We start from the raw sequence: 13,674 nt of genomic DNA on the forward strand, positions 1-13,674 counted from the left end.
TAGGTATTGGGAGATGAAGAAGCTGAAAGTGTTGTTAATAAAAATTCTCTATTTAAACTAGACTGAACTGCATGTCACTGCTTTAGTCTTTAATAAAACTTGCATCTGACTGCGTATTTAACTGAACTGAACTTTATCTGACTGCATGAAAATATTGTTGGAAAATTAATACTCAAAATACACATCTGACTGCATGAAAGTTTAGTGGTAAAAATAAATGAAAGTCACCAACCTGCATCTGACTGCGTCTGTGGACTTAGCTCGTGCACTCCTTCCCGTTTAGCCGATAATGAAACATATATTCAACTCAGCCGTAGTGCAATGGCATAAAATTGTCATTCTAGATAACTTTACTCATTTTGGCCCTGTTTGTTACTTAATAAACTGTCCTGATCTGAATAATTTGCCAGCTGTGCAACGGCATATAGATTATTTTACTCTGATAAATGAAATTATTAGCTTCACTCATGGGAACTTTACTTTAATGTACCTTTTGTTTCAATGCAAGCACAGGATGCGGAGAACGACATAAGGTGTGAGATGAAAGTCTAATTTTTATCTAAAAAATATTTATTGTTCAAACTTTTAAGGCACATGTAAAAAACTAAAAAAAACTTCTATAGCATGGATTTACGAGAAAGTTTCACAAAACGGTTATTGCATCAACAATGGGATTTCTATCTAGCTTTTAGACATTATTTAACCAAAGAAAACCTATTTTATTAATTATTCTTTCTAGTTTCCCCAGGTATGTGCCGAGTTTCGCTCAATATATAGCTTATTATGTGCGTAGCGCCAATTCTTACTTTGATGCTGTCACGGCCCGGCTGCCTCCTGCAGGCATCTAGCTCCGACTCGAAACACGTCTGCTGTCTCTGCGCATCTCCTCACCACTACTCAAACTTTTACCGCGTGCACCTAGCTCTGTTAGCTGTCAAAGATCTTACTACTCGAAGATGTACTACTCGTCCAACCTTGCGGTTGGGAACTATCGACACTTTTCACTGGCTCTATCCTGATCGAATCTCAGCACATACCTTTCAAAGCTTGCACAGAATAGAGTAGTATGGAGAGCTGCATCAAACCAGTCTCTGGACTGAAGACCACAACAACAACAACGAAAATTACAGTCCGCACTGGGCGTCTGTGGGTAGGTGCACCTTCATTACAGCCTCCCAGTATGAGTGTGACAGCAGTTACAGGTACATGTGGTACTCACGTCGTCCTTCTCTGGGACCCACCGGGCCAGCAGCCCCCACAGCACGCCGAAGCCGACGCCACCGAGAATGGAGGCGGGGCCCTGTGTGATGCGGAACGCCAGACCACCTGCAACATGGCGTCAGTACACCTGTACTTGGCAGAATACAGTCCGACGAATGTCGTGTAAGAAAGGAAAAGTTGTGATTCTTCAAGTTCTGCCGGCGTACCGAATACTCTACGAGGTTTCGGGGTTGCAGCCGGATCATGTTGACTGCTTGCCACAATATTTCGGCTGGCAACCGTCCAGGCATCTTCAGGTGAGTGTCTGCCAAGGATACTCACCTGAAGATGGCTGGACGGTTGCCAGCCGAAATATTGTGGCAAGCAGTCAACATGATCCGGCTGCAATCCCTAAACCTCATAAAATAAAATAAAAGTTGTTTTCACGTCTGGGAGCGACAAACAAGAACACTAAAACCTACACTCCTGGAAATTGAAATAAGAACACCGTGAATTCATTGTACCAGGAAGGGGAAACTTTATTGACACATTCCTGGGGTCAGATACATCACATGATCACACTGACAGAACCACAGGCACATAGACACAGGCAACAGAGCATGCACAATGTCGGCACTAGTACAGTGTATATCCACCTTTCGCAGCAATGCAGGCTGCTATTCTCCCATGGAGACGATCGTAGAGATGCTGGATGTAGTCCTGTGGAACGGCTTGCCATGCCATTTCCACCTGGCGCCTCAGTTGCACCAGCGTTCGTGCTGGACGTGCAGACCGCGTGAGACGACGCTTCATCCAGTCCCAAACATGCTCAATGGGGGACAGATCCGGAGATCTTGCTGGCCAGGGTAGTTGACTTACACCTTCTAGAGCACGTTGGGTGGCACGGGATACATGCGGACGTGCATTGTCCTGTTGGAACAGCAAGTTCCCTTGCCGGTCTAGGAATGGTAGAACGATGGGTTCGATGACGGTTTGGATGTACCGTGCACTATTCAGTGTCCCCTCGACGATCACCAGTGGTGTACGGCCAGTGTAGGAGATCGCTCCCCACACCATGATGCCGGGTGTTGGCCCTGTGTGCCTCGGTCGTATGCAGTCCTGATTGTGGCGCTCACCTGCACGGCGCCAAACACGCATACGACCATCATTGGCACCAAGGCAGAAGCGACTCTCATCGCTGAAGACGACACGTCTCCATTCGCCCCTCCATTCACGCCTGTCGCGACACCACTGGAGGCGGGCTGCACGATGTTGGGGCGTGAGCGGAAGACGGCCTAACGGTGTGCGGGACCGTAGCCCAGCTTCATGGAGACGGTTGCGAATGGTCCTCGCCGATACCCCAGGAGCAACAGTGTCCCTAATTTGCTGGGAAGTGGCGGTGCGGTCCCCTACGGCACTGCGTAGGATCCTACGGTCTTGGCGTTCATCCGTGCGTCGCTGCGGTCCGGTCCCAGGTCGACGGGCACGTGCACCTTCCGCCGACCACTGGCGACAACATCGATGTACTGTGGAGACCTCACGCCCCACGTGTTGAGCAATTCGGCGGTACGTCCACCCGGCCTCCCCCATGCCCACTATACGCCCTCGCTCAAAGTCCGTCAACTGCACATACGGTTCACGTCCACGCTGTCGCGGCATGCTACCAGTGTTAAAGACTGCGATGGAGCTCCGTATGCCACGGCAAACTGGCTGACACTGACGGCGGCGGTGCACAAATGCTGCGCAGCTAGCGCCATTCGACGGCCAACACCGCGGTTCCTGGTGTGTCCGCTGTGCCGTGCGTGTGATCATTGCTTGTTCAGCCCTCTCGCAGTGTCCGGAGCAAGTACGGTGGGTCTGACACACCGGTGTCAATGTGTTCTTTTTTCCATTTCCAGGAGTGTATTTCATCTGTAATCGAAATTAGAATCCACTAATTGGCTATCCATCCGCCTGATTGTCAATTTCAAACCAATTCATCGCAGCAGTATAGCATATGAAAATTAGTTGTTGTAGTTATACACTGAAGCGCCAAAGATACTGGTATAGGCATGCATATTCAACTACAGAGATATGTAAACAGGCAGAATACGGCGCTGCGGTAGGAAACGCCTATATGAGACAAGTGTCTGGGCAGTTGTTAGATCGGTTACTGCTCAAACAAGTGCAGGTTATCAAGACTTAAGTCAGTTTGAACGTCGTGTTATAGTTGGCGCACGAGCAATGGGACACAGCATCTCCGGGGTAGCGATGAAAAGGGGATTTTCCCGTACGACTGTCTCACGGGTGTACCGTGAATGTCAGGAATCCGGTAAAACATCAAATCTCCGACATGGCTGCGGCCGGAAAAACATCCTGCAGCGATGACTGAAGAGAATCACTCAGTGTGGCAGAAGTGCAACCCTTCCGCAAATTGCCGCAGATTTCAGTGCTGCGTCATCAAGTGTCAGCGCGCGAACCATTCAAAGAAACATCATCGATATGGGCTTTCGGAACCTAAGACCCACTCGTGTACACTTGATTACTGCACGACACAAAGCTTTACGCCTCGCCTGGGCCCGTCAACACCGACATTGGAGTACTGATGGCTGCAAACATGTTGCCTGGTCGAACAAGTCTCGTTTCATGTTGTATCGAGTGGATGGACATGTACGGGTATTGAGACAACCTCATGGATCCGTGGACCCTGCGTGTCAGCAGGGGACTGTTCAAGCTGGTGGAGGCTCTGTAATGCTGTAGGGCGTGTGCAGTTTGAGTGATATGGAAAGGCTGATAGTCTAGATACGACTCCGACAGGTGACACATACATAAGCATCCTGTCTGGTCACTGTATCCATTCATGTCCACTGTGCATTCCGACAGACTTCGGCAATTCCAGCAGGACAATGCGACGCCCCACACATCCAGAATTGCTACAGAGTGGCTCCAGGAATACTCTTCTGAGCGTAAACACTTCCGCTGGCCGCCAAAGTCCACAGACGTGAACATCATTGAGCATATCTGGGATGCCTTGCAACGTGCTCTTCAGAAGAGATCTCCACCCCCTCGTACTCTTGGAGACTTATGGACAGCCCTTGCAGGATTCATGGTGTCAGTTCCCTCCAGCACTAATTCAGACATTAGACGAGTGCATGCCAGGTCGTGTTGCGGCACATCTGCGTGCTCTCGGGGGCCCTACACGATATTAAACAGGTGTACCAGTTTCTTTCGCTCTTCAGTGTATATTTGCATACCATCACTATGGTTAGTTTTTTTTTGTTATTCCATTGGGATGAAAGCACTTTTCCTTTTCTACATGCAGTCATTTCTCCTTACCAGACTCTTGTTCCTCAAACTAATTAGCATAGCCTTTCCTAACTTCGTTGACAACTGCACTGTACGGTTTGAATCTACAGATTTTCGTTAGGAGGCCTATCATTTAAAAAGCGGTGTAATTATTGATTATTGGTATACAATATTCTTCATTGTGGATAATGATAATTGTCACATGAGTGCATGGACGTCGACGTTTGAAAATCTGATGGTGTGGTTAAAATGGTTAACCATTTACAAACCTTCACTAATACGGAAAAAACATGGGAGATATACAGGGTTATTACAAATGATTGAAGCGATTTCACAGCTCTACAATAACTTTATTATTTGAGATATTTTCACAATGCTTTGCACACACATACAAAAACTCAAAAAGTTGTTTTAGGCATTCACAAATGTTCGATATGTGCTCCTTTAGTGATTCGGCAGACATCAAGCCGATAATCAAGTTCCTCCCACAATCGGCGCAGCATGTCCCCATCAATGAGTTCGAAAGCATCTTTGATGCGAGCTCGCAGTTCTGGCACGTTTCTTGGTAGAGGAGGTTTAAACACTGAATCTTTCAAATAACCCCACAGAAAGAAATCGCATGGGGTTAAGTCGGGAGAGCGTGGAGGCCATAACATGAATTGCTGATCATGATCTCCACCATTACCGATCCATCGGTTTTCCAATCTCCTGTTTAAGAAATGCCGAACATCATGATGGAAGTGCGGTGGAGCACCATCCTGTTGAAAGATGAAGTCGGCGCTGTCGGTCTCCAGTTGTGGCATGAGCCAATTTTCCAGCATGTCCGCGGGCTACGCGTGAAACTTGCACGCACGCGTTCAACCGTTTCTTCGGTCACTGCAGACCGACCCGTTGATTTCCCCTTACAGAGGCATCCAGAAGCTTTAAACTGCGCATACCATCGCCGAATGGAGTTAGCAGTTGGTGGATCTTTGTTGAACTTCGTCCTGAAGTGTCGTTGCACTGTTATGACTGACTGATGTGAGTGCATTTCAAGCACGACATACGCTTTCTCGGCTCCTGTCGCCATTTTGTCTCAATGCGCTCTCGAGCGGTCTGGCGGTAGAAACCTGAAGTGCGGCTTCAGCCGAACAAAACTTTATGAGTTTTTCTACGTATCTGTAGTGTGTCGTGACCATATGTCAATGAATGGAGCTACAGTGAATTTATGAAATCGCTTCAATCATTTGTAATAGCCCTGTACATACGGCAACAAGCACACGCCGCCGGCAGCTGTGGCCGAGCGGTACAGCCAGCACGGTAGCTCAGCGTGGTCGGTCAGAGAGCCGGTTGGCCTCTGTAATAAAAAAACTGAGTGGAGCGATCAGCCACCGAACATTAACAGGATGTACTGCGACGTCCGCAACGACCAAACACAACGATCAATAACGAACAAACTGCAAAAATAAAAAAAAATTAAAAAAAAAGCGATTCTAGGCGCTTCAGTCCGCAACCGCGCTGCTGCTACGGTCGCAGTTTCGAATCCTGCGATCCTGCCATTTTTTAAGTTGTGCTCTTAGATTCCTGTCAGACCACACACTCGGAAATCGCTACATTTCAGAAAAAAATGGTGAATTATTTGTAACAAGAAAAAGTACGAAAGTCACTGTCAGTTGGTTCATGCACAGCAATTTCATCTTTCATTTGTTAAACATATGGAAGTCACGAAATCGAAGATACTCATTACTGAGCAAAGCACGCTCTTACGTGTAAATAACAACGAATATTTCAGAAAAATGCTTAACTTCGACGATCAACGGAGTCTCGGAATGTGCTACAAACAGAAAGTGGAAAAAATATTTTCGTACCCAGCGGTATGCGAACCTACGACCTTTCACACAGCGGTCTGTTGCCTTACCCACTTTTTTTTTTTCGTCGATCTCAATTTTTTTGTTGCATTTGTTTGGGGGCGGACGTCCCATGCCATCCATTGAAGTTCGTCTTTGAAACATTCAGTCAGTTTTCTTTTTACAACACACGGCACCTAACCCTGTGACCGAGCACGCTGGGCTACCGTACCGGCTTTCACTGGGCTACTAGAACTCGCCTGCCTTCAGCACTTTATTCCACATAATTCCAGTCAACAGAGACGCAGGCTGACTTCATTGCCAAATGATGCAGCAGTAAGCCGTAAATGCCTGAAATTTTGAAAGGTTTCCTCTTTCATGTTACACAAAATTGCTTTGCATTGTTACTTAAAAGTTTTAAATGCGTTTCGATAATTAATACATAAACCATTTGCGGAAAAAAGTATGCGAAGTCACTTGTAATTTCAGCTCACACTCATGCTATATATGTACGCAGAGCCGACCTTTTGAAATTTAATGATTTTTTAAACTCCTAACTACATAACAATACATATTTACATAATAATAACAAGTATTTTGTAAGAATATTGACCGAAACTGTTTTTTTATGTTACAATCATTCACAGTAACAACAATACAAAACCATATTTCTAACAAAGGAAAATTGTAGGTTATGAACTCCCAGGCGCATCCTGGTGATTCTTCAGTAACACAATCACTAAATCTGAAGCTAAAACCGCTCAATATGTCTAAGATAAGGAATTCTAGATGTAAATAAATCACACCGAAGCGAACGAGAGAGCCATACCGAAATCTAAAACATCTCGGTACCGAATGAGATTTTCACTCTGCAGCGGATTATGCGCTGATATGAAACTTCCTGGCTGATTTAAACTGTGTGCCGGACCGAGACTTGAACTCGGGACCTTTGCCTTTCGCGGGCAAGTGCTCTACAATCTGAGCTACCCAAGCACGACTCACGACCCGTACTCACATCTTCACAGAAGTTTCTGTGAAGTTTGGATGGTAGGAGATAAGGTACTGGCAGAAGTGAAGCTGTGAGGACGGGTCGTGAGTCGTGCTTCGGTAGCTCAGATGGTAGAGCACTTGCCCGCGAAAGGCGAAGGTCCCGAGTTCGAGTCTCAGTCCGGCACACAGTTTTAATCTGCCACGAAGTTCCTCTCGGTACAGTTGTCGAAAAATCTGCGCGAGTACGATCGGTAACAGGTCTGAGAATCTTACAGAATAGCAACTTCGGATAAAGAACCGAAAATGACGTCACTACCAAGGCTAACCTACTGCACCGATCGGTATGAACGATACAGATTAGCGCCACAGCGAGTGCTTTCCAGGTTAAATGTGCCGGTAAAGCTGTTGCCCCCTATCATCGCTGAGTCGATATTCGCTCAATGCACAGCATAAAACGTACCCTCGTTATCGTACCTGACTATACTCGAGACAGCTTTTCTTCTGACCCACGTGAAACAAAATCCAATGTTCCCAGAATGAGAATTTCCTTCTGCAGCGGAGTGTGCGCTGATATGAAACTTCCTGGCACATTAAAACTGCGCGCCGGACCGAGACTCGCACTCGGGACCTTTGCCTTTCGCGGGCAAGTGCTCTACCAACTGAGCTACCCAAGCACGACTCACGCCCCGTCCTCACAGCTTTACTTCTGCCAGTACCTCGTCTCCTACCTTCCAAACTTTACAGAAGCTCTCCTGCGAACCTTGCAGAACTAGCACTCCTGAAATAAAGGATATTGCGGAGACATGGCTTAGCCACAGCCTGGGGGATGTTTCCAGAATGCTGGTAGAGCACTTGCCCGCGAAAGGCAAACGTCCCGAGTTCGAGTCTCGGTCCGGCACACAGTTTTAATCTGCCAGGAAGTTTCATATCAGCGCACACTCCGCTGCAGAGTGAAAATCTCATTCTGGAAACATCCCCCGGGCTGTGGCTAAGCCATGTCTCCGCAATATCCTTTCGTTCAGGAGTGCTAGTTCTGCAAGGTTCGCAGGAGAGCTTCTGTAAAGTTTGGAAGGTAGGAGACGAGGTACTGGCAGAAGTAAAGCTGTGCCGGCCGCGGTGGTCTCGCGGTTAAGGCGCTCAGTACGGAACCGCGCGACCGCTACGGTCGCAGTTTCGAATCCTGCCTCGGGCATGGATGTGTGTGATGTCCTTAGGTTAGTTAGGTTTAACTAGTTCTAAGTTCTAGGGGACTGATGACCACGGAAGTTAAGTCCCATAGTGCTCAGAGCCATAAGTAAAGCTGTGAGGACGGGGTGTGAGTCGTGCTTGGGTAGCTCAGAAGGTAGAGCACTTGCCCGCGAAAGGCAAAGGTCCCGAGTTCGAGTCTCGGTCCGGCACACAGTTTTAATCTGCCAGGAAGTTTCAAAATCCAATGTTGTTCCAGCAAACATGGAAGAATACGTAATGTTTACATGAGAGTTGTGCTTATGATGGATGGAGTATACGAGCGACCTGGATAAAGATACAGAATCACCGGCGTACCTTCCGAAAAGATGACGCTGAGGATGACGCCGAAGATGGCGACAGAGGCGCCGTCGTCGATGGCGGAGACGGCGATGATGAGCGTGGGGATGGCCTTGGCGGCTCCATAGCCGCGAGCACGGAGTCGCAGCAGGCTGGGCACTACCACGGCAGGCGCCACCGCCGACACGGCGCTCCTGTCAACAGGGGCGCCACACGTCACCACCGCAGAACACGCAGGTGTCCGCTACTGTACACTCCACACACTGTGCTAGCCAGCTCGCAGTATGGCGCTTACACCACCGCTGCCATTGATGCTAAACTGAGATTGCGAAAAGCATGCTGAGGTACTAAAAAGAAAGAAGGTGCAGTAAATATTGTCTTGCCTCAAGAGTGCTCCACTGTCATCTCCTAATACATGCTGACATAAGTTTTTCATATCCTTGAAAATGTTAGTACACTTTGAAAGGTGGCTGCACTGAGCCACAGCGCCAGAGATCGCGCCAGAGAGTATTATTTCGCCGCCTCCACTGGCAGTTCTTGTCGAGAAGTCGTGGTGGAGAGTGCTTGTCGAGAAGTCTTGGGGAGAGTGCTTATCGAGACGTGGCAGTAGTGAGTCGGTGTTGAGATGTTGTAGTAGGGAGTGCTTGTTCCATGTTTTATGCAGTTTTGATGGGCTAGACAGCAGATGTTGCTAGAATGGAGATATTGTAATGATCAGAGTGTTTTTCGTCAATATATATGAAGGTAAAAAAATTCCCTTTTCTTTTTATTATTTCAATGTCTTAAATAATGCGTCGTTACAGGTTCAGTCAACAAAGCATCTGGCTTGTGTTCTTGTATTAGAGTGTAATTCTGGTTTTCTTGCGCAATTATAGTATTTCTATTTTTTTTAATTACTTCAGTATAAATGGTATTTAAAATTTCTTGTCTTGTTGAAGAAGAACCGTGCCAGATGTGTACGTTGAATCACACTCCCACACACAGAACAGTTACACTTGTGCTTTGGTTTCGTACGTTTTATAGTTGCTGGGGACTTAATTAATTAATCGTGTTAACGGAAATTTCCTTTCATTCTTTGTTTGTTGTTCTATGCAGTCAGATTGCGTAATAATACTAGTCAGGGCCAACCGTTTACGACACTTCGTAGCCGGACATCAGCTACTAAAAATTTAAAAATATTTGCATAGTAAATAATTAAGCCCCCATGCAACTTTTCAATTTCTTTATTTGCTCTTCGACTGTATCTTCCTTCTTCACTACAATTTGGACCAAAAACATTTTTTGACCACTTTTTCTTGTCCAGTACGAATTCCTTCTATGTCTCTATTTCTGTTTAAAGTAAGTCCTCGAATCCCATAAAGAAACTCTATTTTGGTGACTGTCTTGTAGTGTCTCAGTTCTGTGTAATCTGACAAGCACTTTTTGTTATAGGTATCTTTTGTAAGATGATAAAGAGGTAGATGTACAATTACAGCTTGATGCTTGGAAGGAAATAATGAAAAGATATGGATTAAAATTAAATAAAGATGAAAGTGAAGTAAAGGTATTTGGAAGAGAGAAATGGATCAACGCAAATATTATCATGGATGGAGAACCCCTCAATGTGGTAGAAAGTTTCACTTATTTAGGGAGTGAAATATCTAGGGATGGAAGAATAAACAACAAAATTAATAGGAGGTTACAGAAGGGAGGCAATTTCTACCAAGCAATAAAACACTTGATTTGGACTAAGGAAGTTTCAGAAAAAGCAAATCTCCTTATGTATAATAATTATTACTTCCCTATTGTCACCTATGGTGGAGAAACATGGACAACGACAGAAAGGGACTGGAGCAGACTGTAAGCAGGGGAAATGAAATTTCTCAGAGCAATTACGGGAAAAACAAGAATGGACAGAGTAAGGAATGTAGAGATTAGAAAGAGCCTTAAACAAGAAAGTATGAGAGAAGAAATTGAAAACATAGATTAAGATGGTATGGGCATGTTAAGAGGATGCATGGGCATAGACTCCCCAAAATTATGGAAGAACTAAAGATGAATGGGAAAAGACCTACAGGGCGCCCAAGAACATGGTGGAAAATGGGAGTGAAAGGAGAGGTGTGACCTGGCAGCAAGTGGAGGAAGAAAAGTGGTGGGAGGACCGAGCCAAATGGAAACGACTCGTCAGCAGCCAGACCCGGAAGTAGCTGGAGCGGGATTCGGATATAGATAGATAGATAGATAGACTAAAGGCTGCTTCCATTTTGTATCTAACATTTACCAGACCATTTTCCTGAATGGCTTCTCCTAAATATTTTAGATGAGAAACTTTCTCTATTTTCCCATCAATGGAATTTAAAAAAGAAACCTAGTAGACGGTGAAATATGGCTTCGGTATGTTGGTACTTGGTTCATTAGCTCCTTCTCCTGTGTTCTTCCTTGTTAGGCACTGCAGCCTTCATCTGGTTTGCTTTAGTCTATGGCCCAAGGAGACCATGTCAGTTTAAAGTGGATTCATGTCTGAATTTCTAATTACAATGACAAGTATTGTTTGCGCCAAACAACGGAGAAATGTGCAGCACAGTGTGAGATAAAGTTAGAATCATCAGGCTAGTGATGCTGTCGTAACAGAAACTATCTGACAGTGACATGTACACAGCCCTCCATAAGTTAGGAAACACCATGCTGCGTATTACAACGGAGCATGATGGTAGTGATCTGTTCGAGTTATTGGTTAGAGTGCGGAATAGCAATGACACGTACAGTATTGCACACTTAATTATTGTACATATACATACATATTGGAAGATACTAGTATTGCTACGTTTGACGTAAACCGAACTTACCTGCCCAAGCAGTTCTATTAAACACGCCAGGTTGCGCGAGTACACCGCATGACTATGTAGAGGTACGTTGTTTACATTTCTGTTCACTCGTAGCTGCGTTTGCATAAAGGTATAACACGCCGCGAAAGTAACTGAAAATGGCCCCAAAGTGCCGGATTCCTTATGAATCACGGGTAATGATAATCACTTTGCACCAAGAAGGCAGTAGTGTCCGACAAATAGCAAAGAAACTGATGATTTCCGTCAGCGGAGTTGTCTAAACCATACACCGGCATCGAGAAACAGGCTCCTATGGAGATGGTCCTCGCTCTGGAGCACCCAGGAAAATAACAAATGGTTCAAATGGCTCTGAGCACTACGGGACTTAACATCTGAGGTCATCAGTCCCCTAGAACTTAGGACTACTTAAACCCAACTAACCTAAGGACACCACACGCATCCATGTCCGAGGCAGGATTCGAACCTGCGACCGTAGCAGTCGCGCGGTTCCGGACTGAAGCGCCTAGAACCGCTAGCCACCGCGGGCGGCACGAAAATATCAGAACGCCAGGAAAAGTATTTGGTAGTGACCAGTAAACGTAACAGATTAAAAACTGTCCGTGAATTGACTGTTGAACTAAACGCAACAAGGGACACGCCGGTGAGCGAGTCAACAGCAGGACGACGCCTGGTAGACAACAACCTCCGATGTTACGCAGCAACAAGGAAATCACTGTTGCGCCCTGTTAACAAGAAGAAAAGGCTTCAGTGGGCTAAGACACACCAACATTGGACAGCGGAGGGTTGGGAAAGTCTTATTCACTGATTAATCCACGTTCGAAATATTTGGAAGTAAACGCCGTCAATTTGTACGCCGTTTACCCCATGAACACTTGAATCCTCAGTCCGTAATTCCAACTGCAAAGTATTGAGGTTCTGCGATGGTATGGGGATCCTTTGCAGGGAATAAAGTCTGAGATTTGGTGAAAATAGATGGAAAAATGAACCAAAAGGATTTTCATCCCATTCTCCAGCGACATGCTAAGACATCTGGTTTGCGTCTGATTGGGAAATGGTTTGTCTTGCAGGAAGACAACGATCCGAAACATACGTCTCGCTTGTGTCAGAACTATGAGAAGTCTCTAGAGGTTCGTAAAATATTGAAAGACATTCCCCTGATTGCAACCCAATCGAGCGGCTGTGGGATGAATTGGACAGGAGGATCCGAAAACGGGAAATTGTGAGTGGGTCACAATTGTGGGAGGTCCTGCAGCAAGAATGGAGATTAACTCCAACTGAAACCTTGGCAAAACTGACGCAGCGCATGCCGAGAGTGGGCAAGGCAGTGAAAGCAAAGGGGACTATTTTGAGGAATCGAAAATTTAATTGTTGCAGCTTTCTGTGTATTATTTGAGCTTAATAAACATTTGGAAAGCAACAAAATGCATTTTTGTACTTTATTTCCTTTCCATTGTCTATAACTACTAGATGTTTCCAAACTTATGGAGGGTAGTATACGAGATCAGTGGATCAGGTAAATAGCTATGTTATACATTTTCTTAAATTATTTTGATTCAAGTTGGTGAAATTCAGATTTAAAGTCACAAACTCTTGAGACTTTTTCCAGCACTTTTTACACGATCTTTTCCTTTCACTGAACAGTTATACATATTTGCAGATAAGAAGAAAATGATTAATTCAGCGAAAAAGTATTGTAATCAGTTCAACATCTACAGCAAACACCGTAAGTCAGCTAACGGTGTGCAGCGGAGTGTACCTCTAGAATCACTAACTGATACCACCTACCCGCTACCCCATTCCACTCGCGAATGGCGCCCGGGAAGAATGACTGTCGGTAAGGCTCTGTATTGACTCTAATTTCTCGAATTTTCTCCTCGTCGTCATTACGCAAGATGTATGTGGCGGGAAGTAGTATACTTCCAGACTCTTCCTGGGTAGTGCTCTCTCGAAATTTCAATAGTAAACATCTCCGATATCCGCAACGCCTCTCTTGTGTAACTTCTGCCAGTGGAAATCGTTGAGCA

At 45.6% G+C, this 13,674-nt stretch overlaps 1 protein-coding gene across 1 annotated transcript in view; it reads right to left on the reverse strand.

Annotated features, from left to right (window-relative positions):
* Positions 1 to 13,674, reverse strand: part of LOC126263524 (sodium/hydrogen exchanger 9B2-like) — a 147,477-nt gene that overhangs the window by 36,350 nt on the left and 97,453 nt on the right. Inside the window, exons 6-7 of the mRNA XM_049960618.1 lie at positions 8,844 to 9,019; positions 1,220 to 1,326 (exon numbers count right to left, since the gene is read on the reverse strand). Of these exons, the coding sequence (XP_049816575.1) occupies positions 1,220 to 1,326; positions 8,844 to 9,019 (283 nt within the window). The remainder of the gene's footprint in view (positions 1 to 1,219; positions 1,327 to 8,843; positions 9,020 to 13,674) is intronic.

Source organism: Schistocerca nitens, chromosome 6, assembly GCF_023898315.1.
Source record: "Schistocerca nitens isolate TAMUIC-IGC-003100 chromosome 6, iqSchNite1.1, whole genome shotgun sequence".
NCBI lineage: Eukaryota > Metazoa > Arthropoda > Insecta > Orthoptera > Acrididae > Schistocerca > Schistocerca nitens.